The 25,660-nt window shown below is 37.1% G+C and overlaps 1 protein-coding gene across 14 annotated transcripts in view; it reads right to left on the reverse strand.

Moving 5' to 3' along the window:
• Window positions 1–25,660, reverse strand: part of Deup1 (deuterosome assembly protein 1) — a 73,817-nt gene that overhangs the window by 41,762 nt on the left and 6,395 nt on the right. For 11 of the 14 annotated variants that reach the window (XR_010049799.1, XR_010049798.1, XR_010049800.1 and 8 more), the window contains 3 exons: window positions 14,015–14,186; window positions 12,521–12,616; window positions 5,149–5,280 (listed from right to left, as the gene is read on the reverse strand). Coding sequence is in view for 11 of the 14 variants with exons in the window: in XM_063256257.1 (XP_063112327.1) it covers window positions 5,149–5,280; window positions 12,521–12,616; window positions 14,015–14,186 (400 nt within the window). In the remaining 3 variants the exon portion in view is untranslated. Of the gene's footprint in view, window positions 1–5,148; window positions 5,281–8,168; window positions 8,634–10,034; window positions 10,316–12,520; window positions 12,617–14,014; window positions 14,187–14,697; window positions 14,898–25,660 lie in introns of those variants that run through there. The other 3 variants (XM_063256259.1, XM_063256262.1, XM_063256261.1) reach the window with 3 other exon arrangements.

Here is a 25,660-nt window from a genome sequence, read left to right on the forward strand (position 1 = left end):
GATATTATTCATTTAAAGCACAATGAGTAGGGCTTCTTTCATTTGTAACTATTTTCTGGTAACAAATCTTTTTTTAATATATTATAAAGAAACCACAAAAGTATCAAATCACTAGTGTTGGGTTTATTACTATAGGCTAAATATCCCCTGATGCATCTGAATATATGTAAAATGAGATAATGTGGAGATAGCACTCAAGTATAAAAAAAATATTTATGTTTCATTTATACCTTATCCACACAGTCTGAAGGTACTTGTATACAGTATTTTTAGTTTACCTATGTTTTGACTGTGACTCATCATAAGAGATTAGGCACAGAACTTTCCACTTGTGACATCATGTCAGTGCTCAAAAGGTTTTGGATTTTACAGCATTTGGGATTTCAAATTTTCAGATCCTCTATAGTCAACATAAATCTTTCAATTTTTGGTATGCAAATGTAAAACTTAATCCTTTTATAAGGTATCAAACATATGATTTATTAAAAATATACAACTTGGTTACTTCTCTTTCATTGCTGGGACAAAATACCTGACACCTAAAATTAGGGATGAAAAAGCTTATTTAGCTTACAGTTTTTGGAGGTTTCTGTTCCTAACCAGCTGGCTCCAAGACAGTGTGACACCATACTGGGGCAACACTTCAAGGCAGCAGCCAGAGCAAAAAGGAAAAACAAGCTTCTTCTCACTTAATATTGTACACAGGCCACCCCCACTCCACCTCCCTTCGGGGCAGGTGTAGCACTCACAAAATCTCTTTGTCTCCCTTTGCACAGGATGAGGGTATTTACAAAGTAAGAACCCTGGCTCCCAGCCCACTGACTCAGTTAAACTTATAAACTACTCAAGTTGACACAATGTATCAACTGTAACAATCCACTCCTTGTCAACTTGGCAATCAGACTTATTTCTTTACATCAGCCTCCAGATACAAAGGCATACTTATTCTTAACTTTTATCATATTACATTAGAAATATAACATTTTGTCCTTGGATCTCCAAAGACTCATGCACAACCCTTTATGTAAAAGGCATTTAGTTCATCTGCAAGAGTTGCCAGAGTCCTAACAGTTTCAGCATTGCTGAAAAGTTCAAGTCCCAAGTCTTCTCCAAGATGGAAAACAAACTCTTAGCTGCATATCCCTGTAAAAATGAAAACACACACTTCCAACATGCACAAGATAAACATTTTCACTCCAAAAGTTACAAACAGGAGGGTACAAAGGATTGGGACAAAAGCAACTCCAAAATCCAGCAGTGCAAACATTAAGCCCTATAATTCCATGTTCACCATAGAGGAAATACATGGAAAACTGTGAGCTCCAAAGGGCTTGTGTGACTCCACCCCTACTGCTCTTCTGGTGGTTACCAATCCCACGGTTTCTCTCCTGGGCTGGTTTGCTCCCTTATTGCAAGTTTCCTTAGATAATCCACATTCCTGGCTTTTCCAGACTTTTGGGGTCCCCAATGCACCTTTGGCTTCACATTCACAACTTCACATATTGCCCTGTCAGAGGCAAACTGCTTGGCCTCCCAAGCCTTCTGAAATCGAGGTAGAAGCCTTTTTAACTTCAGAACTTGTGCATTCTCCATGTACCTAAAACCAGCACCATGTAGATAATGCCAACATCTACTGCCACATGGAGCAGTAGCCAGGATTTCCTCTCTTCTGGCTATGGAGGTTGAGTGCCTAGATTGCTGAGCACTCTGAACCTGATTGTGAGGAAGAGATTCTCTATGCCACTGCCGTTCTGCAACCTCGTGGGGCCTCCACTGCCACTCTGGATCATGGTGCTCAGTTAAACTTCTAAACTTCTCAGGTCGACACAATGTATCAACCATAACACAGCTTACATATCTAAGTTTCTAATAACACATGGTGAGTATGAGTAGGTAGTTTCAAATAACTTTTTGCTTCAACTAGTACTTTATTTCCTGACACAAGCAGTTTTTTCTCTTCTTTTATTCCTTACTCTCCAGTCACTGAATGTGTTCCCCTGCTGAGGCAGGGCTTACACATATGTATCTTCCTCAAAGTCCACATCTGGAACCCTAATGCCCAATGTGATAATATGGGAGTGGGGTGGGGAGGTGATTAGCTTATGATGCTGGAGTCAACTCTTTTAATAAGAGATACGAAAGAACTTTCATTCTTTCTCCCTGATATGTGAGAGACAAGCAGCAGACAGACATTTGGAGGGGCTCTTAATAGAATCTGGCCATAGTGGCACTCTGATCTTGGACTTCCAGCTTTTAGGACTGTGAGAAATAGATGTCTGGTGTGCAACACACGCAGTGTATGGTTAAATGTCATAGCACTGTAAACTAATACTAACATCCTTTGCAGCTCTTAAAGTTACCATCCAAACTGAAGCCAAAATCATCACTCCTGGGACTAGAAAAACCATCTCAAATTTCATTTAGATAGTACCAAACTGAGTTACTTAAGTAGGAAAAAATGGAACTAGTTTGATAGAGTATGCTTAGTTCTTGAAGTTTCTATTCAAGTAATGGAGTCACAGAATGTGGTTATCTGTTCACAACTTGATGTGAACAAAGGATATGGCTTTGGAGGTACCAAAGAAGACTTCTTAATTTTGCCTAGAACTGACCAATGCATTTATCTCTCTGTCCAGGCTGTAAGCAACTTTATTCTCAGGATTATGTATTTTATTACTTTTCTATTGCTTACAGTGGTGACAAAAGGTCAGGTACCACTTATATTCCATGCATTTACAAGCAAAAGCATGGTATTAACCTTGCCTGAAATTTAGAAATTTCTCACTGAATTTTGCAAAGAAAACAACATAGAAATGAACTGTGTAACTACTAAATTCATGGTTATATATTATTGTGTACATACATGGTATATGAATAACCTAATATTCAGATTATGTGGAGGGAAGAAAAACTGAAATTATTACTTGGTTAAAATTTTGTTTTGAAGGAAAAAGGTAAGGAATATATAGTAAAGTAGGGAAATATATATATAAGGTAGCAATTTATAGTATGATAGGTATAATAATTTTGTCACTTAAAATCCATGCCGACATCTACCCTAATATGTCAACCTGAAACATAGTTCATTTGGCCAGAGTGATTTATATTATTTTGAAGATAACTGAAATGATTAGAGAGCAGCTATACTAGAAAATAAATATGCTATTTTAAAGGATGAAAATTATATCTTGCTTAAAATGAGAAGAACATGGTATTTAATATTTTCTAAAGAGAAATGATTTTAAAGAACATTTAGGAAAATTTCCATTTTGTAAATCCATAGTCTCAAAACAATCAGTGAAGGAAACCTATAATTTAAAAAGCTTTTATAGTAATTAAATGTTACCTGAAATTGAGTGATGCTAAGAGAAATTTAGATAGATTACCTCTCTTCTAAACACATATTAATACCTTATGATAGGCTATATTTAATAGGGTAAGTGGAGATAGTCTACTTAAAATTATTCTGACACTCACCAATTTGGAAATGACACACAAGAAACTTTTGGATACTCTTCATCTTGCTTAAACTCACTTAGCATCAACTTGGTGTATATTTATTTCTCCACTCTCCACCCTTTTTGTTGGGATAATGTAAGACAATTTCTTGACCTCATGTATTTTCATCCTTAAATCCTTCACTGTGCACTTCTCCATATCTCCAAAATACCACTCGTATTTTTAAATACCATTTAGTGATGGGAAAATGGAATGTCTGTGAGGTTAACAACATGCCTAAAGGTCATGGGGCGAATAAATGAGTCATCAGCGTATGTTTCACATTTTAAGTGTAAAGCTTTGTTGTTGGAACAATTTATATGTATGTGGTTCTTTCTCCAAGTACACAAAAAGTCAATCAAATGGATAATCGGTACCTTGATCTCCATTTGAGTGAAAGAACATGTTATTTACAGAGTACATCTTTGGGCATCCCCTGTGAGACCAGCATACTTCTAAAGCCAGTCTGGAATTTCTGAGCCAGAGAAAGCCAAGATTAGTGTTATTGTGCATTCTTCTCAAGAGCCAATTCACTCACTGATAGAAATTTTGTAAAGAACTGTACATAAAAAATGTAAAATTCCCAGGCCTTTTAAAGAACAAAGTCCAAGACTTCCTACAAAGTTCATGCAACATGCTACTTTTAAGGCTATAACCCAGGTCTCATTTTCTCTACTTTTATTAAAGATATTTTGGAGCAGAGAACTGTTAATTGAAGAGAAGATAATGAGCAGTGACAACTAGTTAGGAGAAATAGCAAAGAGGCAAGTTTGGGCAGGAATATTAAGAATAAGAGAAAGATACAGATCAAAGATTCCAAAAAGTATCTAAACTTGGTGACTGGGAGGTAAAGAACCATTACCAATCAATGAATAGAGGAAAAAGAGTTCCTTAGCAAGGAGTAGGGATGCTGGAATGTAGGACTTCAGAGGAATGAAAGAGATTGAGTGAGACCATATAAGGGTTAGTGTGGGCCAATTAAAAAATAGTCATTGGGCAGCACCTGGAACCCAACTAAGGTTAGATGATAAGAATTTATAGTAGAATGTATTTTCTCATTTGTGACATAGCTGGGATGCTCAAAAATATAAGAAAGAAAAATAGCTGGTTTGTGTTTTCTAAAGTTGGAAATTAAAAGGCTATAAATAAGTGAATCTAGGACATAGTGAATCTTTCCACAGACTAAGATTTTAGAAGTCCTGGTGACAAGGGTGGCCAAAATTGAAGTTGTGCTATCCCTTTAAAGAAAAACTCTGAAACTTTAAGCCTTGCACTGAAGACTATTTTGAGGCTTCATTGGGATTTAAGTACCTAATAGTTAAGTGGCCATTAAAAGATTTATTAGATATTCCCTTTAACTGACCCCAAGGGTGTCCTTCAGTTTCACTCAACAGCTGCAGTTTCTTTGAACATTTTTTGCTCTCCCAAAATGCTGATATATATAACAGACGTATAAATCAAAGTGATGGTTTAATTCACTAAGTGCTTGAAGTGAAGGTACACTAAGAAAATACATTCAATAAGATTGATCTGTAATGGTGTTTTTACCACAGCTGTACCTGCCACTGTGTACACTAGAAACTAACAGCCCACAAGAGCAACAGTGAAAAGTAATCTTTAATGCGTGCAAACTAAGAAAATGCACCTCACCTCTAATTTCTGGTTCAAATTGCTCATTTCAAAGGGTATTTCTTCTTTGTGAGACAATTCTTTTTGGTGACTTTTGTTTTGTTTCATTTGATGTAATCTCAGTTTTTCAAAGCTGTTGGTTAGTTGGGAAAACTGTAAATAAAAAATAACTAACATTTTACTATTAACAGTTATTTCTAGCTTGATTTCACAATTATTTCTTTTTTGGGTATCTCTTTGAAAATTTAAATCATGATTAGAAAGTGCAGTAAAGCTTAAATGTTCCAATTAGTGAAGATAGAACCAGTTATTAAAACTAAATCATTGAAGCTGAACATAATTCAGCTTTCATGTAAATCTGGGACTTAATTAAATGCACAGTTAAACAATGATTCACTTGGTAAATGTTTTGTTCAGTTTTGTTTTAACTGAATGTTCGCAAAGCTCACAATTAAAAAAAAGTTGTTTTCTTACTTTTATTTAGTGCCATCTTGTGTTGACAGTTTCAATTTCAGTAACTCAATCTATTAAAATACCCAGTTTATAGTTTGTTAAAGAAAATCAAATATTTAACTTAAAAGATAATATCTCCTGTAATTGGCATAGTATATCAATATATGAGAAAATTTCTATATATCTGTTTCAAGTATCTTTTGCTCATACTTTAACGTCAAAATAATTAGATGTTTGCAGGAAGTTACAAAATTGTTATTGAGAGGTTTTCAGTTCCTTTCCCAATTTTCTCCAATATTTATCTCATCAAACTATAACATAAGTACAACTTATTGATAAACTGTGATATCAAAACCAGGAAGATTAGTCCAATATATATGTATAGTTCTATGTCATTTATCATGTGTGGATCTGAGTGACCACAACCACCATCAAGATGTAGACCAGGGCTGAGGATATAACTCGCTGATAGATAAGACCTTATACTTAGCCTGCAGCACTCTGCGTTTGATCCCAAAACAACACCAATGAAAAAAATACAGAACTGCTCCTTCCTGCATTCTATCTGTTTAGAGTCACGCTATACCCCTCGGCTTCCTACCCCTCACCCCTCTTTTGTATCTCTATACTTTAATTTGCTTTCTATGCCTGTAATTTTGACATTTTGAGAGTTATGAAATGAATTCATGTAATATATGAACATATATTTATGTAATATGTGATCATTTGAGACTGAATTTTCTTACTCCACTTTATATCCTTGAGATACAACAGTTAGTGCTGTATTACATTTCATGCTATAAATGCATCAGTTGTTCGACTATTCACATATTAAAACATTTTGATGGTTTCTAGTTTGGGACTATTACAATAAAGCTATAATTTGTGTTTATGTTATCTCATTTGAAGTACCCAATTCTGCTTTCCTTTTTCTCATATAATTTCTTCTGCTGAGATATATTTCACTGGTTTTATAAATTAACCTGAGTAAAATTCCAGCACATGGATACATCACACTTTATCATTCATCAATTGATGGACATTTGAATTGCTTTCACTTTGGATATTATGAATATGCAGCTATGAAATTTGTATTAAGTCTTTCTGTGGACATATGTTTTCAATTCCCTTGGATGCATACCTAGGAGAACTGCTGCATGATACAGTAGCTATAAGTTTAAGTTTTTGAGGAACAATTTTCCAAAATGACTGCACCATTTTCATTCATACTCAAAATGTACAAGGTTCCATATCCTCACTAACACTTATTCTTGTCTGTCTTTTTTATTATAGCTATCCTAGTTGTATAAGGGGAATGTCATTGTAGTTTTGCTTTGCATTTCTCTAAAAAACAATGTTAAACATTTCATATATTTGTCAATCATTTGTAAATCTTTTGATAAAAGTTTTTTCAAATTGTTGTCTATTTTAAAGATCAGTCATTTGGTCCTCACTATTGACCAGTGCCATGATTTGGATATGGTCTAAGTGCTTCTTCACAATACTCATGTGCCAGAATCTGGGTACTAAATATGACAATGTTGAGTCAGAACCTTTAAGAGGTAAGGTGTCATGGGAATAGTCATTAAGTCCCTGTCCTAGAAAGAGATTAATGAAGTTCTTGTGGGACCTCAGTTTGTTTTGAGAGATCAAGTGTTAGAAAAGATCAACACTGGCTCCTGAGTCTGAGCTTCTGTCTCAGCACATCAGCACTGACACACACTCTGTCTTGTGATGCAAGCCCATGCTGTTCCCTGACCAGGGGGTCTCTCACTTGAGGCAGAGAGGCCACAAGATTGCCTGATTTTAGACTCCAGCCACCCAAACTCTGAGAGCCATAAACCTCTTTATAAAACACTTCAGGTATTTTGTTACAGAAACAGACAATTGATACAACTAAGGGTTATTTTCATATTCTACATGATTTACAAATGTTATCTTTGATTTACAAATGCTATATCCTTTCTCCTATGTTGACAGTATTATTTGAAAAAAAAATTAAAATTTCGATGACGTCAAACTTCTCTAATTGTTGTTGTTATTTGTACTTTTGGTGACACATCTAAGAAACCATGACTAATTCAAGGTCCCAAATGTTTACTCCTGTATTAAGTTTATAGATTTGATGTCTACATTTAGAACTTTAAGTTAATTTTTGTTTGTGAGTTAAGGTAACCTTTTTTTTTGGCATGTGGTTATCAGGTTGTCCCCATACAATTGTTGAAAACACTAATCTTGTTCTGTTGAATTACTTTGGCAGCATTTCTGTTTAATTGTGATTAATATTTGCATGGTATATTTTTTCCATTTTCTTACTTTCAATTTGACTATATAGTTACATTTGAAGTGATTTTCTGGGAACAGGTTTTTTAAATTTTTAAGTTTTTTTAATTTTAAAGATAGTAAAATCCAACAAAACAAGACAAAACAAAGCCAATCAAGACAATGCAGTGAAACTGGTACAGAACTTCAGAGCAGGATACTGGGAAAACCATAATAGCTTCCTAGATGTCTTAGTTACTTTATGCTCGTCACTGAGACAAAATACCTGAAGCCCAAAGTTGGGAAAGGAAAGGTTTATTTCTTACAGTTTTTGGAGGTTTCAGTCCACACTCAGTTGGCTCCGAGACAGGCAGGCATGGCTGGGCTGCAGTTCATGGTGGCCGCCCACAGCAAACTCGAACCAGCAAAGAGAAAGGCACACCTTCTTCCTGCCATTACATTACATCCTGGCTCCACCCCTATGTGGGTGGAGCACTGACACCATCAATCCAAGCACTATACAATGAACCATCACAAATGAACAATGCAAACTCATGAGGCCTGGGGGACACAAACACAAACCATGACATTTCACCCCTGGCCCCCAGGACTCATGTACATCCTTTATACAAAAGACATTTAGTCCACCTCCAAGAGTTGCCAAAGTCCTAACAGCTTCAACATTGCTGAAAAGTCCAAGTCCCAAGTCTCCTCCAAGATCTATGGCAAACTCTTAACTGTAAGCTCCTGTACAAAAGAAACAAGGTTAAACATTTCTGAAATGCAAAGGCACAAGATAAACATTACTATTCCAAAAGTTACAAACAGGAGAATAGAAAGCATCCGAAACAAAGCAATTCCAACATCCAGCAGGGAAAACATTAAGTCCTAGAGTTCTACACTCAGCATCTGAAGCAATCTGGCTGCAAGTTCCAAAAGCCTTGGGTGATTCCACCCCCAGGGCACTTCTGGTAATTTCAACTCCTGCAGCTTTTCTCTTAAATCTTCTCTGCTCGCTTTTTTGCAGCTTCCCTTGGATCATCCACATTCCTGGCTTTTCCAAACTTCTGGGGTCTCCACTGCACCTTCGGCTTCACCTTTACATCTGCACAAATTGCCCTCTCAGGGGCACACTGCTTGGCCTCCCAGGCCCTTTGCAATAGAGGTGGAAGCCGTCTTACCCCCAGAATTCGTGCATTTTCCTTGCACCTAAAATTAGCACCTTGTGGATGCCGCCAAGGTTTGCTGTTAGCTGAAGCACTAGCCAGGCTTTTCTCTCTCTTGGCTGTAGGGGTCAGTTGCCTGGATCGCAGGGCTCTGTCTACCTGATTGTGATGAAAAGCTTCTCTGTGTTGCCGCCATTCTGGAACCTCACATGGCCTCTGTCGCCATTCTGGGAACTCACATGGCCTCTGTCGCCCTTCTGGGACATGGCGCTTGGCAGCTTTTCCCTCTGAGTAAATATTTTCACCTTTGTTGTGAGGCTGTACAGGGTGGGGACCTGCTTCCTGGGATGCCCTGGGGCCATCTTTCTTATCTCTCTGTTTCTCCTCAGGAATCAAAATCTCAACTCTGTCTTTACAATCCACACCCTTCCTGGAATCTTCCTTCGGGCCAAACTCAGTATTGGAAATTATCCTGCTGGGCTCTTTGCTCCTGATTTGAAGCATAAAGCTGGCTAAAAGCTCCCAACAATAGCCATGCCACAGCCTCAATGTTCGATTGCTTTTTAATTTCTTTCTCAAGATTAATCAGTCCATTGCCCTTTATCTCAGTCTCAGGCAAAGTCTCTGGGCAGGAGCAAAATGCAGACAAACTTTCTGCCAAGCCATAACACACATCATGTGGAGTCCAACAACCAATGCAGTCCTTTCCAGCAGGAACCTCCCAAGCCTGGTCTTTACCAAGAGGCTTTCTATCATCAGCCTTCTGGTCTCCTGAGCTCTGACCAGAATCTCCTCTACAGAACAACCTAAGCCGCTCCAGCTCTATGCATCCAGGCAACATGTCCAAACCTTTCCAAACTCCGCCCACAAGCCATTTCCAAAGCCTCTTGAAAAACATGGCCAGGTATAGTCACAGCAAACGACCCCACTCCTCGGTACCAAATTTCTGTCTTAGTTACTTTTTACTCATCGCTGAGACGAAATACCTGAAGCCCAAGGCTGGGAAAGGAAAGGTTTATTTCTTACAGTTTTTGGAGGTTTCAGTCCACACTCAATTGGCTCCGAGACAGGCAGGCATGGCTGGGCTGCAGTTCATGGCGGCCGCCCACAGCAAACTCGAACCAGCAAAGAGAAAGACACACCTTCTTCCTGCCATTACATTACATCCTGGCTCCACCCCTATGTGGGTGGAGCACTGACACCATCAATCCAAGCACTATACAATGAACCATCACAAATGAACAATGCAAACTCATGAGTCCTGGGGGACACAAACACAAACCATGACACTAGAGTACATCTTGTTATCTTCACAGTAGTTGTCCATTCCATCAGGTATAACAAAATCAAACCAAAAAAAAATCCAACTATAAAACCAATCAAAACAGAATATTGAAAAAGGAAAACAATCAGAACAAAGCAAAACAGAACATTGGATTTCTAAGACAAGATAGAAGGAACTTCTCTCATATTTGCTATGTTGCATACTGTCATCCTCTCAAAAGATGCTCAGATTACTGGCCCCAGGTCAGCATAATCAACCAAACAATATAAGCATTTAGCTGCTTTCTGCATCTTAGTGTCTATCAACTCAGACTGTTCTTGAAACCATCCAGTTCTAATGGGGGGCAGGGAGACAGTGTTTGATTCTCAGCCTGTGTACCAGTAGGCTCACAGGAGATACTGTCTTTTCTCTTTCTGGAATGTGCATGGCTTGCATAGCTTACCAAGAAGGCTGGCTAGTTGATTTCCTGGTTGGTCCTCCAAATCTCAGCATGGTGAATTCTTAGGAGATGCTCAGGAATCTTTTAAGGCTGTACTTTTTGTTTTGCTTTGTCCTATTTTGTCTCCTAGTTTTTATTTTTTATTTTTATTTTGTTATTTTCAGGTTACTTAACACCTGTTAGGATGAATTTTTACTTATCTAATAATGATTTGAGTGTATCTTTTGTATACCTTTTTCAGTGATTTCTGCAGGTATTAAATTATACTTGCATAATTTATCACAGGCTAGTGGTGCAGACAGTTTGCCAGATCAAGTGTAGAAACCTTACTTTGCTCTACATTCCTTTACCCTGCCCCATCTATAACACAGTTATCTTATTTTCTCTACATACATTGAGAACTACATTAAACACTGTTATTAATTTTTTACTGTCAATCAATCAAGGTGAGTTAAAAGAAGGAAAGCATTTTGTTGTTACCCATGTTTTTACCTTTCTCAGTATTTGCTCTTCCCTTCAAGATTCTCAAAATTCTTATTCATTTTTACTTGTTTACTTCTTCTTAGTACATATTTGCTACACATGCTTACCTTCATCTTAGGGAGTAGATACATATATTTAATATATATTGATCTATTCCGCCTTTCCCCCCACACTGTCTCTAGATCCCCTTCTCCCATTTTCATTCCTATTACTTAGTTCATGTTTACAACATACAATGATGCCATTCATTGTGGGTAGTTTGTAAATGTACATGACATGCTTTAAATATCCTTTATGTTCTCTTTTCCTTTTGCCCCCTACTCTCACTCAGTCTCTTGGTCCCCTTCCTATTAGTATAAGCTCTATCTCCCTGTTTCCTTTTATCAACTTTGGACCTTTATTTATACTTTGGATTTCTCATTAAGAGTAAACCATATGGGATTTAAGCTTGTTTATCTAATGTATTTCACCTAACATTGTTTTCATGGTGCATCCATTTTCTGACAAATGTCTTGAATTTATCCTTCTTTATATTCAAGTAGTATTTTATTACATATAATAAGATGTTTTCTTTATCCATCCATTTATTGAGGGATGTAACAGGATGTTTTCAAGACTTAGCTATTATGAATCGTATTGCTATAAAAATTGGTAGCTAAAGATTCAGCTCAGAAGCATAAGTGCCTGTTTGGCAAATGCAAGGTCATGAGTTCAAGCCCAGTATCACCAAAAAAAAAAAAAAAAATCGATATGTATCAACTTCTGTGAGTCATTCTTTTAGTTTACATCCACTGATGACAAATGCTTGTAGTTTTCCTTCATTTGACAATGTCATTCCATTCTTCATTCTTAAATGATATCTTTACTGCATATAGAAGTCTGGGTTGATAGTTTTTTCTTGAAATACACTGTACCATTTCTTTATGGCCTCCATAGTTTCTGATGAAAAATCTATTGTTATCTGAGTTGATTTTTCCCTACAGGAAAAGTGTCACCTCTCTTTTACTCCTTCTAAGTTTGTTGTAATATGCCCTGCTATAGTTTTTTTGGGTTTATCAACTTCATTCAGTTTCTTGAATATATTTTGTCAAATTTTTGAACCTTTGAACTATATTGGAGGCCTATATGTGACTTAATGAGACGCTATCCAAAGGGCTGAAGATGTATTTTATTGTGAGGGTGCTGAGTTCAATCACCAGTACTACAAATACCACCACCAACAAATTGATTTTTAATAAAAACACACTTCTGTAAGTCAAACACAAGTATCAAAATGTGTAATAGAATTGTAATAAGTTTCCTTACTTGAGCTCTTAGAGATTGCAGTTGTCCTTCATAATTCTGAGTCATTGCTAAATTACATTTTTCCAGACTGTCCAACTTCTGCCGAAGTAACCCTACCTGTGTTAACAATAAAATTTTATTTTATTTTTCTAAATTTTGCCTGACAAAACCAGTAAACATGCAAAAGATAAGCACAATTCAAATAAAACTGCTATCCCCAGCCAAGAATAAATATTTATACTGCAGTTTTTAAAACTGCTATTAATAATTAAATTCACAAAAACAAACACTAACATTATCCCACTCACTACACCTTAATATAGCATGGTATGAATACTTAACAAATGATTCTTGTCACTATCACATTAAACAAAGATTTAGAATTTACTTTGCATTATCTTTTTGGGTGGCTATGTCATTGTTACTCAGGTAAAATCTGCTAACACAATTCAGTTCTCTCCTTTCCTTCCCACTCTCCACTGCCTGCAAGGGGAAGTCTGTTTTAGTAGTACTATGAATAACTGCTACATTTTAAACAGGAAATAACATTTTTTTAAAAAAGGATATCTAAGAAATGTTAGGAATTTAGCTTGTTCAGTTGGTCTGCTTTAAAAAGTAGGTAAGACTCCTGTTTACATATCTGTGCCATTATAGGTGTAAAAGAGACTAATCCCTTGCTTGTAGAAGGACTGATGACCTGTATGCTATTGTGAAGGGAAACTAGTTACCAACAGCTAAATTAACCACACCAAACAGTAACATACTTAACTATGTAAAAAACCAAGTTGCACTGAAATACCAATCAAGGTATAGAAAATGGCTGTAGTGAGATAATTGATGATGATGTTTTAGAATATGATTAACAAAGTGACTTGTGTCTTTCTTAACGAAATGTCCAGAGACACAAAAGTCCATATTAAATAATGTGTATGGTTGTCCTGCCTTTTCAGGCCTGAGAGCACAGGTTCCAGCAGCGGGCAGCCAGCCCCTTTGGACCTGAGAAAATACCTCCACGGCGGGGGCCTCCCATGTACACACACGCTTGGCCAAACTCTGTTCTCTCTCCTACAATCAACTTTTACACCTCATTGTCAGGAAATATTTTTCTAACAGATTACAAGAGACAAATGCCCCTGAACTCTGTCTTACTATATAGGCTGCTGAAGCCCGCATGCCTAAACTCTACCTTGAACAGACACAATTTTGATAATCACTTATTCTGTTTCTATAGCAGCAAAAGCATTCATATCTTTGTTTGCAAAAATATTTATTTCACATATGTATTAAACATTTACTTTTATACATGACATTGATAGTCTGTGTCTCTTTATCAGTAAATGTCTATGGACTTGATCTCTGCCCTTATTTCATTGAATACGTATAGGATACTATGCAATAAATGCTGTTTCTAGTTCCTGAGAAAAAGCATCTATCATGAAAAACACATTATGACAGAATAACACCATTTTCAGGAGTCTGATGAATTAGCAACTTGTTAACTCATGTATTCAGTACCTCTTGACCTTTCTGATCCAAACAAGTTTGTGCATTTGCCAACTCTTGATCGCGAAGATCTAATCGTGTCTCCAAAGCCCTCATCTTTCTTTCCCAGTCCAATTTTTTGTTGCTCACCATGATGTCAATTTGTTCCATTAATTCCTGAAGCTCAGCCTCACAAGGAGAAGCTCTGAAAAATGTAGAAAAGTCAAACACATTTTTAAAAGAGTGAAAAGTAAGGACAAGAATAATTTTGACATTTTTTGCACAGCTTTATTATTTCCTTAAATAGTTCAACTATTTAAATAGGAAGACGTTCAAAGGTAAAGGTTAAATTACAAATTAAACTAAAAGTTGACTTCACAGCTAAGAGTTATGTATACTTAATTTTTAAAGTGCCTTTTTTAAGAAGAGGTTAATTCCATGACATATGCTATGAAAAATGCTAAGATTTATCTGAGGTATCAGTGCTCTTACAAGTAAACATACATGTACCGAAGTCTGCTGTGACTTGAAGAGGTCTGACAATAGCAAACTGCAACATTCTGATGCCTCTCAAGGATAGGAGGGCAAGGAGGGGAGGGGAAAGACGATCAGGAGCACTAACAGCTGTGGTCCTGTTCCTCAAAGAACTTGGCAGGACCTCTGTCTGGGAGGAATTTATCAGACGGATGCGTACAGCACAGAGTAAATCTTCATACCATGGGAACACGGCAGGATCTTGGGCCTAGGAAGGTACACTGAGTTTGAAACAAGATTCGTGGTAACAATTAGGGTTACAGAGGCTGAACAGTGGTGAGAGGACAAAGGTGTTCCCGGTACAGGGTCCTCCTTGGGAGAAGCTGAAAGATTCCTCAGGGAGCTGACAAAACAGGTAGATTTTGAAGCCTCAGACTTCAGCCTAAGGGACATACAAATGTCCAGATTAGGTCAGTGAGTTATTTCAGTATTCATTTCAATGGTGATGATCAGGCTTCTAACATATTTGTGTAGCAGGGAGGAGGGCAAGAGGGAGAAGCAGGTGCAAAATGATAACATTTCCTTCATTTAGTTTTTCCAAATCAAGATTTCAGGGCTAATTAAGGATCATTTAGCATTTTGAAAAGATGGAGGCCCACAGAGGTCCAAGGTCACACAGCTGATTCATGGAACAGCTAGGTCCTAAGCAGCTGCTCGCCATCTTACATGCCTTCCTCCCCTCTTATGGTGCTTGAAAAATACACGCACAAATTTGCTCTATTGCAGTAAGGCAAGAAACAAGTAAGAAGATACAAAATAATTCAAAATTTCAGGAATCACTTCTAAAATACCCAGCATAAACCTGACCAATCAATGTCCCTTAGTTTGTTAGAAACACATTGACCAGTTTTGCATCAGAGAGATGTTAAGTACAAAGTGCCACTTTTGAAGTTTTCTTATAGCATCCTAGACTAAGGCCTAAAAATCTAAAACAAATCTGAGGAAAGGAAATATACTAATTCTTCTATAAAAAATTTCATTGATTTTTAATTAGAATTATGATGGAGCAAAAAAGAATATAAGTATGGCCCAGTGTTCTTGTACCATTTTTTTTCTTTTAACACATGTAACTCTTACTGTACATATATTGGGTTTTTCATTAGTTTTTGTTTTTTGCTAGTGTAAGTTCTGAAAGAAAGAACTTTAATAGCCTTGTTCATTACACACGAGCACCTAGTATGGTGCTCCAGTGAGGTTCAATAGATCCTCAATACATATTTAAAGAATGAACAAATGATTGATTTTCATTACTACCTCCTTGGCATGTGGGAATGGAATTAAAATACAATCTACAAAGCAGACTTTGGACATAATGTAATCTACTTATTGCCCAGTCAATATTATCAAGCAAATGAATAAATGGTTTTATTTCCTGGTTGTGCCTATGGTATGCAAAAGCTCTTCCAGGATAGGGGGCATCTTATAAGCTATCCAATACAACACATGTCCAGTGTGTGCATTCCATCCATAAATATTTCATAAGTACTGATTTGACTAGGACTGAGCCCAAGATTCTGCACTGATAATAAAGATATCACTTTGGTCTCACAAACTCAAAAGTTCGTGATCTGTTCTGTGACATCTCTGTAAAGAGGTCATTCAGCCTTGATTTGACTTATCTTTGTAACAAGTACCCACAGCGTGAGATTGTATCTAGATAACAATGAATTTTAGGAATTTTTTTTAAAAATCAACAATTTTCCCACCACTGGTCTTAATTTGATCTACTCAGATCATTCAGAACTTAAACCTTAAAGTATTTAAATATAGTTTTTACTGTACCTTATCTTCTTTTCTCAGTGGTATTAGAGGCTGAATATACAAATGAATTAAGATCAGACCTTATGTTCGTATATTCTAACCTGCAACTTAGGGAACAACCAGTCCAGAGGGCCAACCCACAAAGTCTGCAACCATCATCCCCAAGTGGTCAGAACTCAAGTCACTGACTGCCAATTTCCTTGGTTTTTGCTCACTTTCAACTCAGAAGCAACTAGAGAAGGCTAAATATATTTTCCCCACTGGTCACATACGATGCCCGCTTCTAATGACCCAGCCTCCAGTTTCCCTATGCCATGAGCTTCAGTTGGAGCAGACCTGAAACCTTCCCTTTTTTCCATTCTACATAAAGCTTTCCCTCTTGCCCACTTGCCTTGGATTCTCTGCCAAACACAGTGTTTAGTGGGTGATTCCCTTGTTCCCGGAAGCTGGAACAAATGGCCTTTGCATATTCTTATTTGAGTGATCACTGCTTATATCCAAAAATATCTTTATTTCCTTTGATTGTTCTTATTTTTTCCACTGCTCTATTCTCTGCACCCAGTATATTGCCTAGAAAGTACTTAATTTTTGTATTTGTTAAACGAACGAGAAACTGCATGACTATGGTAAGATTTTTAGACTCTTTGTAATCTTAGTGGCTCTCCTTTGAACAAATTTTTGTTTGTTGCTTTCCTCCTTAAAATGTACCATTCGGGACTTTAACATAACAGAGGGATGGTTGGGTTAGCTCTGGAGAGGGACTCACATTCTTTGTTTTCAGTGTCAGATACTTATATTCCACCAAGGAGATCACATTTGCTTTGAATTTTGAAGGAGGAAGAATATAGCAATGATATACTGTTTAAAAGTGAATTTATTCTTGTCTAAACCCTTCTTCTTGTTTTACCTTTCTTTTTTTTTTTATCGATACCGGGGATCGAACTCACGACCGTCTGCTTGCCAGGCAGGTGCTTATGCCACTGAGCTAAATCCCCAGCCCCAACCCTTCTTCTATATACATGATATGAACAAACTATTTACCATCTTGTGCTGTTTAGTTTCTTAGGGAACACTCAAAGGCAGGATTTTATCTTTGCTAATTTCATCTCAATAGTTTTAGCTTCTCAGTGCAGATCACCATCACTAGTTCTTTCAACAAACATTCATTAATTTTCATGTGAGGTGCTTAAGACCAATTGGCTGTGCATAGAGACTAATGGGGAAGGCAGACAGGTAGGCAGGTGGGCAGGTGGAGTAAACAACTGATGAATATATCCCAAGAGTCAGACAGAAAAGGGGCACTGAGCACCCACTTGGAGCAGATGCAGTACCACAAAAATCTTTTTTTTTTTTTTTTTTTTGGTCTTTTTCGTTTTTTATCGGTACGAGGGATCGAACTCACGACTGTCTGCTTGCAAGGCAGGTGCTTATGCTGCTGAGCTAAATCTCCAGCCCCTTACCACAGAAATCTTAAATAAGGTAAATCAGAGCTCATAAATTTGGGATCTTTCTTTCTGTCAGAGAATATATTCACTGTATCTCCCAGTTTGGTATGAGCTGCAGATTTGACAAGTATTAACTGTTTTATATACATATATTAGTGTATCATTTACACATAAATTTAATGTGTGCATATAAAATATGCATCTATAAAGCATAACTAACACACTATGTATGTGTGTGTGTATATATATATATATATAGATAGATAGATAGATAGATAGATATAGATAAAGAATAGAATGGAGACAGAACCTTATGTCACTCCCCACCAAGCTCTTCAGGGTAAAAGTGATCTGTTGATTATTTCTTTTATTATGATCAATCATTAATCCATTTAAACATCCTTACAATTTTTTTCTCACAAAAAATTATGAAAGGCCCTGTAAAATACCGTGTTATGTTTCTCTAATGCACCAACACATTAACCTGTGAACAATGGAGGTTGGTCTAGTGAGCAGTGGGTGGGGATGTCCACACTGAGTCCTGTGGCCAGCGCTTCTTTTTCTAGAGGCTTACCTAAGATTTGGTCAAATTCAATTTTACATCAAACTCAGATTTTTGTCAAACTTAATATTCTCTTCTGAAATTCAGTTGTCCAACCTTCTAGTGTATCTTCTGTTCTTCAGTTTTCCAGAGATAATTACTTGTAGTTCACCTAGTAATTATTGCAATTATTATTGCCCCACTTTAAAATAAAACTAAAGGCTTGGTTTACCCTTCACATAGTTGGGCATTAATATTCTTTATTTTTATGCTCATTTCCTCTAATCAAATGCCAGCTAACTCTATGCTGAGTATTTTTCTGCACTTTCTCTCATAGATGATCCCATTAATTAAAGTTAATATTTAGATTTACTTAAAACATGTGAACATCAGTCCTTACTATTGGGTTTATCACTGGGAGCAACTCACAAGAGAATCGTGGGGTCAGGTAAGATTGATTCTTTAGTATACCGGGCCAGAAGAAAGGGGGCACACTGAGACCCACAGGGCAGCAGAATAATAATAAGGGGAGCACAATTAATATATCAAGATATAGAATATCAGAATAGGAAATTGATAACATTTAGGATGGTAGCAGTGAAAAATGTGTTGAAAGAGTTGAGGGGAATGGGGGAAAGTCACTTTGGGGATAAAAAGCTATTTATCCCATTTTTAAGTTTTATTTGTTTTTTTTTTTTTTGGCTGCTGAGTTCCTTATATATTCTAGATATTAACCTTTTGTCAGATGTACAGTTTGCAAATATTCTCCCATTTGTAGGTTGTCTCTTTGTTCTATTGTTTTCTTGACTATAGAGAAGCCTTTTAGTTGTCAATTTTTGTTTTTGTTGCCTGGGCAATTGGGGTCATATCCAAAAAAATCATTGCACAGGTCAATGTGTTTCATGTGTTTCAATGAGTTTCACTTATGTTTTCTTCTAGTACTTAAGTCTTTAACCCATTTTGAGTTGATATTTGTAACCGGTGACAGACAGCAGTCTACTTTTATTCTTCTGTATGTCGATATCTAGTTTTGCCTTTGTTGAAAAGACTGTCCTCTTTCCATGTGTGCTCTTCACTCCTCTGCTAACGTCTACTGGCTGTAATGTGCAGGGTTGTTTCTGGGCCATCTATTCTGTTCTGTTAATCTGTATGACTTCCTTTATGACAATGCCATTCTGTTTTTATTACTACAGCGTTGTAGTTAATATTTTAAAGTCAGAAGTGTTAAAACCTTTTGCTTTGTATTTTTGTTCAAGACTGCCTTGGCTACTCAGATTCTCACTTCTAAAAGGAGGGCTATGACCAAAAAATACAAAACAATAACAAGTTCTGGTGAAGATGTGGAGAAAGGAACTTTTATACAGCGTTGACAGAAATGAAAATTAATATATCAACCATACAGAAGAACACAGAGACTTCTCAAAATGTGAAAATAAAATTACTGTATGAGGCAACAATCCCAGTGGTAGGTATATGCCCAAAGACAATGAACTGAACATGGCAACCCCCATGTCTATTACTATTCACAATAGCTAGGATATGGAATCAACCTAAATATCTGCCAATAAATGGACAAAGCAAAGGTGATACCTATAAAGGAATATTGTTCTACTATAAAAAACAGTCATTAGTGACAACATAGATGGACAAGGAGTACATTAAATTAAGTGAAATAAATCAAAAGCAGAAAGATAGACCACATAATCTCATTTATATGTAGAATCCAAAGAAGGTGAGAGTAGAACGGTGGTTTCCAGAGACTGAAGGATAGGGGAAAGCAGACAGGTTGATCAATGGGCACCATATTATTGTTTGAAAGGAGGAATAGATTCTGGTAGAGTATAGCACAGCACGATGAATATAATAAAGAACAAATCTTATGTATCTCAAAATAAAAGAGGAGAGGACTCTGAAAGTATTCACCATAAAGAAATGACAGAAGTTTGAGGTGATAGATACGCTAATGACACTACCTATTAGATTCATGAATCAAAACACTATCTTATATCTCATAAACAGGTACAGATACTATACACAAGTAAAAATAATAAATTTTAGAAAGAACCAGGGTAAGATGCACGAACTATATAGAGGTGAACCATACCAATTTAGTGACTGGTGGACCCTTATCCAAAAGTCATTTAAAATAAGTTTAAATACTGGTTCTTAAAAGGGCAGGCCTTTGTCAGACAGAATGCTGGAAGATCACATTATTTGTTATCCAAAATGTGTCTGAAAGTGGAGGGGCACTAATACTCATGTCAGATAGCAATGGTGACTATTCTTAGAAAACTGGGATTTAAGGTCACCTACCACTCACTATTCTGGACAACAGAGATGGAAAGACAGATTTCTAAATTGAGGTGGAAGAAGAGACAGAGACAGAGACGGAAACAGAGACAGAGACAGAGAGAGACCTAGTGGGACACAAGATGTGTAAACAGAAATGAGTTTGAGTCTGAAGGATGGGAGAGAGAAGAGGGGGTTTAAAAGACAAATATGGAAGTTATATTGGAGGGAAGGAGAGAATAGAGATTTCAGGAAACATGAAATGGTCTAAGAAAGTAAGTTTTTCATTTGGATTTGGTGGTGCACTCTCGTAATTCCAGGCTGTGGCAAGATGGCTAGTTTAGTGACTTAGCGGAACACTAAACAATAAAACAATGTCTTAAACAATAAAAAAGAGGGTTGGGGATGTATCCTAGTGTGAAGGCTTTGAGTTCAATCCCAAGTACAGAAGGAAGGAAGGAAGGCAGAAAGAAAAACAAAGAAAGAAAGAAAGAGAAAAAGAAAGAAAGAAGCTGAGTTTCTACAGAACTGATAAAACAGTCTCTTAGGGTTTAATTTATTCAAAAATCTTTTAATTAAACTTTAATCTTTTATATTCTAAAACACATTATACACTGATTTGTCTCAGGCAATAACTTAAACTAAATATAATTTAATTCTTTCACGGTGGCTCAGAGCCTGTTTTGAAATACAAAATACAAATACAAATACTGCATCAGACCTGAGAAACAAGACTGAGTGAGAGATACTCCAAAGTTCAGAATCAATCCTCTCCCCCCTCCCTTCCTGCCATTCTCCCTCTCTCTTCACTTCTCCTCTTTTCCCTTCCTGCCTGCCTGCCTGCCTGCCTTTCTTCCTTCTAGTACTAGGTATTGAATCCAGGGGCTTCAATACCTTTTTTTATTTTGAGAAAGAATCTTGCTATATCACTAAGTTGCCAGGGTGGGCTTGAACTTCGGCTCCTCCTGACTCAGCCTCCCAGGGTGCTAGTGTTACAGGTGTGTACCATGACTCCTGGCCCAGAGCCCACCTTCACAGCCAAGTCTGTGATTTCAGCCTGTTCTACAGTTGACCATTTCTACTTTACACAATGGTAAAGTATAAGATTTAGGAACTTTAGCTCAGTTTCATGGTTACCCTTTTTGAAATTATTGAATTGTAAATAAAAATAACTTTTTAAAGCACTACTCTAAGAAATGTTCTTTACAGTCATCATTAATGTTTGCTGAGTTAGTGTTACTAAAATGCCTAATTTTACTGCACAACTAAGATGGAGGCTCATATCCAGTCCATTTTTTTCCTCTCATTTCAAAGAAGCTTAATGATGGGATTTTGGGGAAATGCAAACTTCTCTATTATTTTTTATGTGTGTTTAAATGTACTCATAAAGACCTATTCTAAAGCCTTTATCATAATCATAAAAGGGAGACTTTAGTAGAAATAAAACAAAATGCCACAGCCACCAAGTCACTATTAATGTTTTATCAGAATTCTAGGCACATACAAATTTAAAATCTCATTATATCTGTTCTAAAAAGAAGATGATCTGTTAAAATACCTACAGTATATGGATTTTTCTTTCTCTAATAACTTTTCACATTCTGAGTTACCTTCACACTCTTCATTTACCAAAGGAAAGCGGAAAGATGAGAGTGACAGTGAACTATTAGAAGGCACTAACTTTTTTATTCAAAGGGATCTTTGTAATAATTTAGATGTATAAATATGCTTCAGTGTCCTCATTAACCTTATGTGTCTGATTTCATAGCAATATATATCAACATATGGTGCAGTCCATAATAAACCAATGTTTATCTACACTTGAATTACTTGTGCTTTGTAAACCAGTCTCCAGGACCATTAAAATTTCCCTGTGACAGAAGGTCTCTGATGAGACTACAGCGTTAATATACATGAAGACAGTCTTTTGTCCTTTTCCATTTAAATTTGGAACCAGCTTTTTCCCTAGATGATAACAGGGAAAATGGATAAAAATCTGAGTTTAATACTGGACAATTTTTTAAAAAATAGGCTGTTTTCTGAATGTTGGAAATTTCTAATTAACTTCCCTGTGAGCTCGTTGTGATAAACTCTAAATCTGTATTTGTATGCTGAACTTCAGCATGCTATGTCCTGCTACCTATGCAACCTTGACATTTTCATAGGACATTTAGTAGCATCTCAGACTTCACATTTAAAACAGCACTTTTCTCCCAGCACCACGAACCTGTTCCCATTCCAGGCCTCTTTCTCTCTTTAATTGGCATAACTGCTAACAGCTGCTTAAGATAAAAACCTTCATGGTTCTAGATGTATGTTTTCCCCAAGGCCCCAAACCGACATGAAGCCTTGCTGGCAACCCCTCCTGTACATGCTAACTTCTGACCACTTCCCACCATCACTAGTGGTCTGAGTCATTCCTATCACTTGTCTTCTAATTGCCAATTGCTAAAATTTAGGTATGGTTTGAGTGTTTTCTGCCAAGGGCAAAATACTGGACTCTCAGTCCTCAGTGTGGTGATGTTGAGAGATGGTGGAATTTCTGATGGGTGCGACCTCTGGGGGAGATTGTACATTACCAGGGGCACCAACCTTGGAAAAGATTAATGTAGTTCCCGCAGGACCCTGGTTAGTTTCCAAGAAGGCAAGTTATAAAAAGTGGAAGGCTGGTCACTACATCTCTCTGGCTTTCTGTCTCACTATGTGATCTCTTCTGTATTTGCTTTCATCATTGTGATACCACCCACCATGAGGCCCTTAGCAAAAACCAAACTGATGAAACTTCCTCAACTTGGGACTCCAAATTACAAACCTTTGAAGAAATATGCCTCTTTTCTTTTTAAAGTACCTGCCCTTAAGTATTTTGTAATAGCAACAGAAAATAAACTAATATATTTATATAATATTCATCTTTCTTTTCTTTCATATTAATAGAACTCTATATTATTTGGAGTGAATATGTGTCCAGCTAAAAAACAAAACAAAACTAAATTTTCTAGTCTCCCTTGGAACTAATCATGCTGTATATCAAAACCTGGCCTGTGAAATGTAAATGAATTTCCCATACAGCTATTTAAAAGAGGGTTACAGCACATCTTGGGTTCCAGTAATATTGTAAGGGGGGTGGCTTCATTACATTATGATACATTTTATATGTGTGATACCTGGGATGGAACCCAGTGCCTTCACACTGAGTCCCCAGTCATTTTTATCTTGAGACAGGATCTCACTAAATTTCCCTGACAGTACTCAAACTTGCAGTCCTCCTGATTCAGCCTCCCAAATGCAGACCTCCTACATTATTGTTCAAGGTGCTTTGTTCCTTGTTGCCATTGTTGTCATGTATGTATCTCCTTTGGGAATGCCTGACTTAAGGCGAGATTTGGATATGCCTGGTTCCCTGGCTATAACACCCACTACATTTCCCATTCCACTTCAATTTCTAATATGAATGGAGACTGACGGCATGGGTACTCTCAACAGCTATCCTTTGTGAGTCAGCTGTTTTGCTGATCTGCCAATTACTTTTCTTTTCTTTAATCATTTTAAGTAAAATAAACTTGAAATTTGATAGATTAGCAAAAAGTGTTTGCATCTGTCTCTTTTGTAAAGAGAAAATGTAGAAGCCATTTTGTATGAATTCTGTAAGTGTATCTAGCTCTGTCCTGTACACTTCATACATTTAGCATTTGTACAAATTATGTTTGTTCCCTGGCACTAAGGCTTGACAGTGGTTTCCCCAGAAACAGCTATGCCACTTTTGTGCTTTGATATGACTATACATGAAACACAGTTTCCTTATTCCGTTACAATTCCAATTATAAGAAGCAACAAGTTGGTACTGCTTTTAGAATAAAATGGGAATAACAGTCAAATGCTTGCTAATTTCACGAAACAACCTACTTTAAATGTTACAAGGTGAAAATAATATGTCTTAGGATTTTACCCTCAGAGACTCCATGAAAACAGCCTACTCTCTCACCAAGAAGCCTTTCCTAATAACATAATATATCCTATATGTTTCCCAACTAAAGAGGTAAGCCCGAGGTACCTCAAATTTATCTATAAACCTCCCCAATTCTCTCCAATTTTTCACGTCCTGCTTGCACACACCCTGTTCTTAGTTACCACTGAACACTTGACTCCACTTTTCTCTGGCCCTTGAATGTGGTATTTATATTGGATCATTATCTCTGACACTATATTCCTTTAATAGACTGTCAGTTCATCACTCAAAGATCTGACTGCATACCCAACCAGCACCAGAAACGCTGTTGGTCTGTGTTTGCCACCAAGGAGAAGACAGACAGTCCTGGGCCCTCAGGCTCCATTGCCTACAGTGCTGCTGCATCAGCTGCACATGCCTGTTGCCCTGAGTACTTGCATTACTTCTGCTCTTGGCTGTCTTCCTATTTTTGTCTCTATTTCTCCTTTTCTTCTGGCTTCTTCAATTTAGTTCAAGCAAGAACTAGCTTTTGACTAACTCCTATCTAATGAGACCGGTCCTTGTGGAGAGTTTCTTTACGCTGCTCACATTTCTGTAATATTTGTATATTTGCCACTTTTCTGTTTCACAAGTGCTCTGACTAGAGGTTCACAAGTGTTCCAGGCAGTTGATGGAGCCAGGAAACTGAGCACCACAGAAAACTCAGATAGGTTAAAGGTACTTGCCTAGGTTTATTTTTATCAGGCCTCCTCCTTTTTTTTTTTTTTAATGTAATTTAACTAATGCTGTTTATAAATACTGCCCTATAAAAACTGAATGCAAATGTATCCTACATAGTGGTACTTTGTAAACGTCCCTAAACCTAGTACAAACTGTTATGGTTGTATTTAGATGTCCTCCAAAGCCTCATGTGATCTATGATTGGGCTTTTTCACAGGTGGCTGGAGCTAGAGTGTGACTCTGGAATTAATTCATAGTGCAATGCTGGGCTCAAGCACACTAGGATAAGGGTGCGTGTGTGTGTGTGTGTGTTATCTGCCCAAGGTAAGAGGGCAGAAAGACACCATTAAAGTCCCTTTATTGCTTCTGCCATCTCGTGGGCACCATGAACTGTTCTTTGTGATGCTCCTCCAAGCCACCCTGCCTTGGAGCCAGGTGATTAT

This window comes from Cavia porcellus, unplaced genomic scaffold (assembly GCF_034190915.1).
Source record: "Cavia porcellus strain 051 isolate PalLab524CR breed Dunkin Hartley unplaced genomic scaffold, mCavPor4.1 scaffold_9, whole genome shotgun sequence".
Taxonomy (NCBI): domain Eukaryota; kingdom Metazoa; phylum Chordata; class Mammalia; order Rodentia; family Caviidae; genus Cavia; species Cavia porcellus.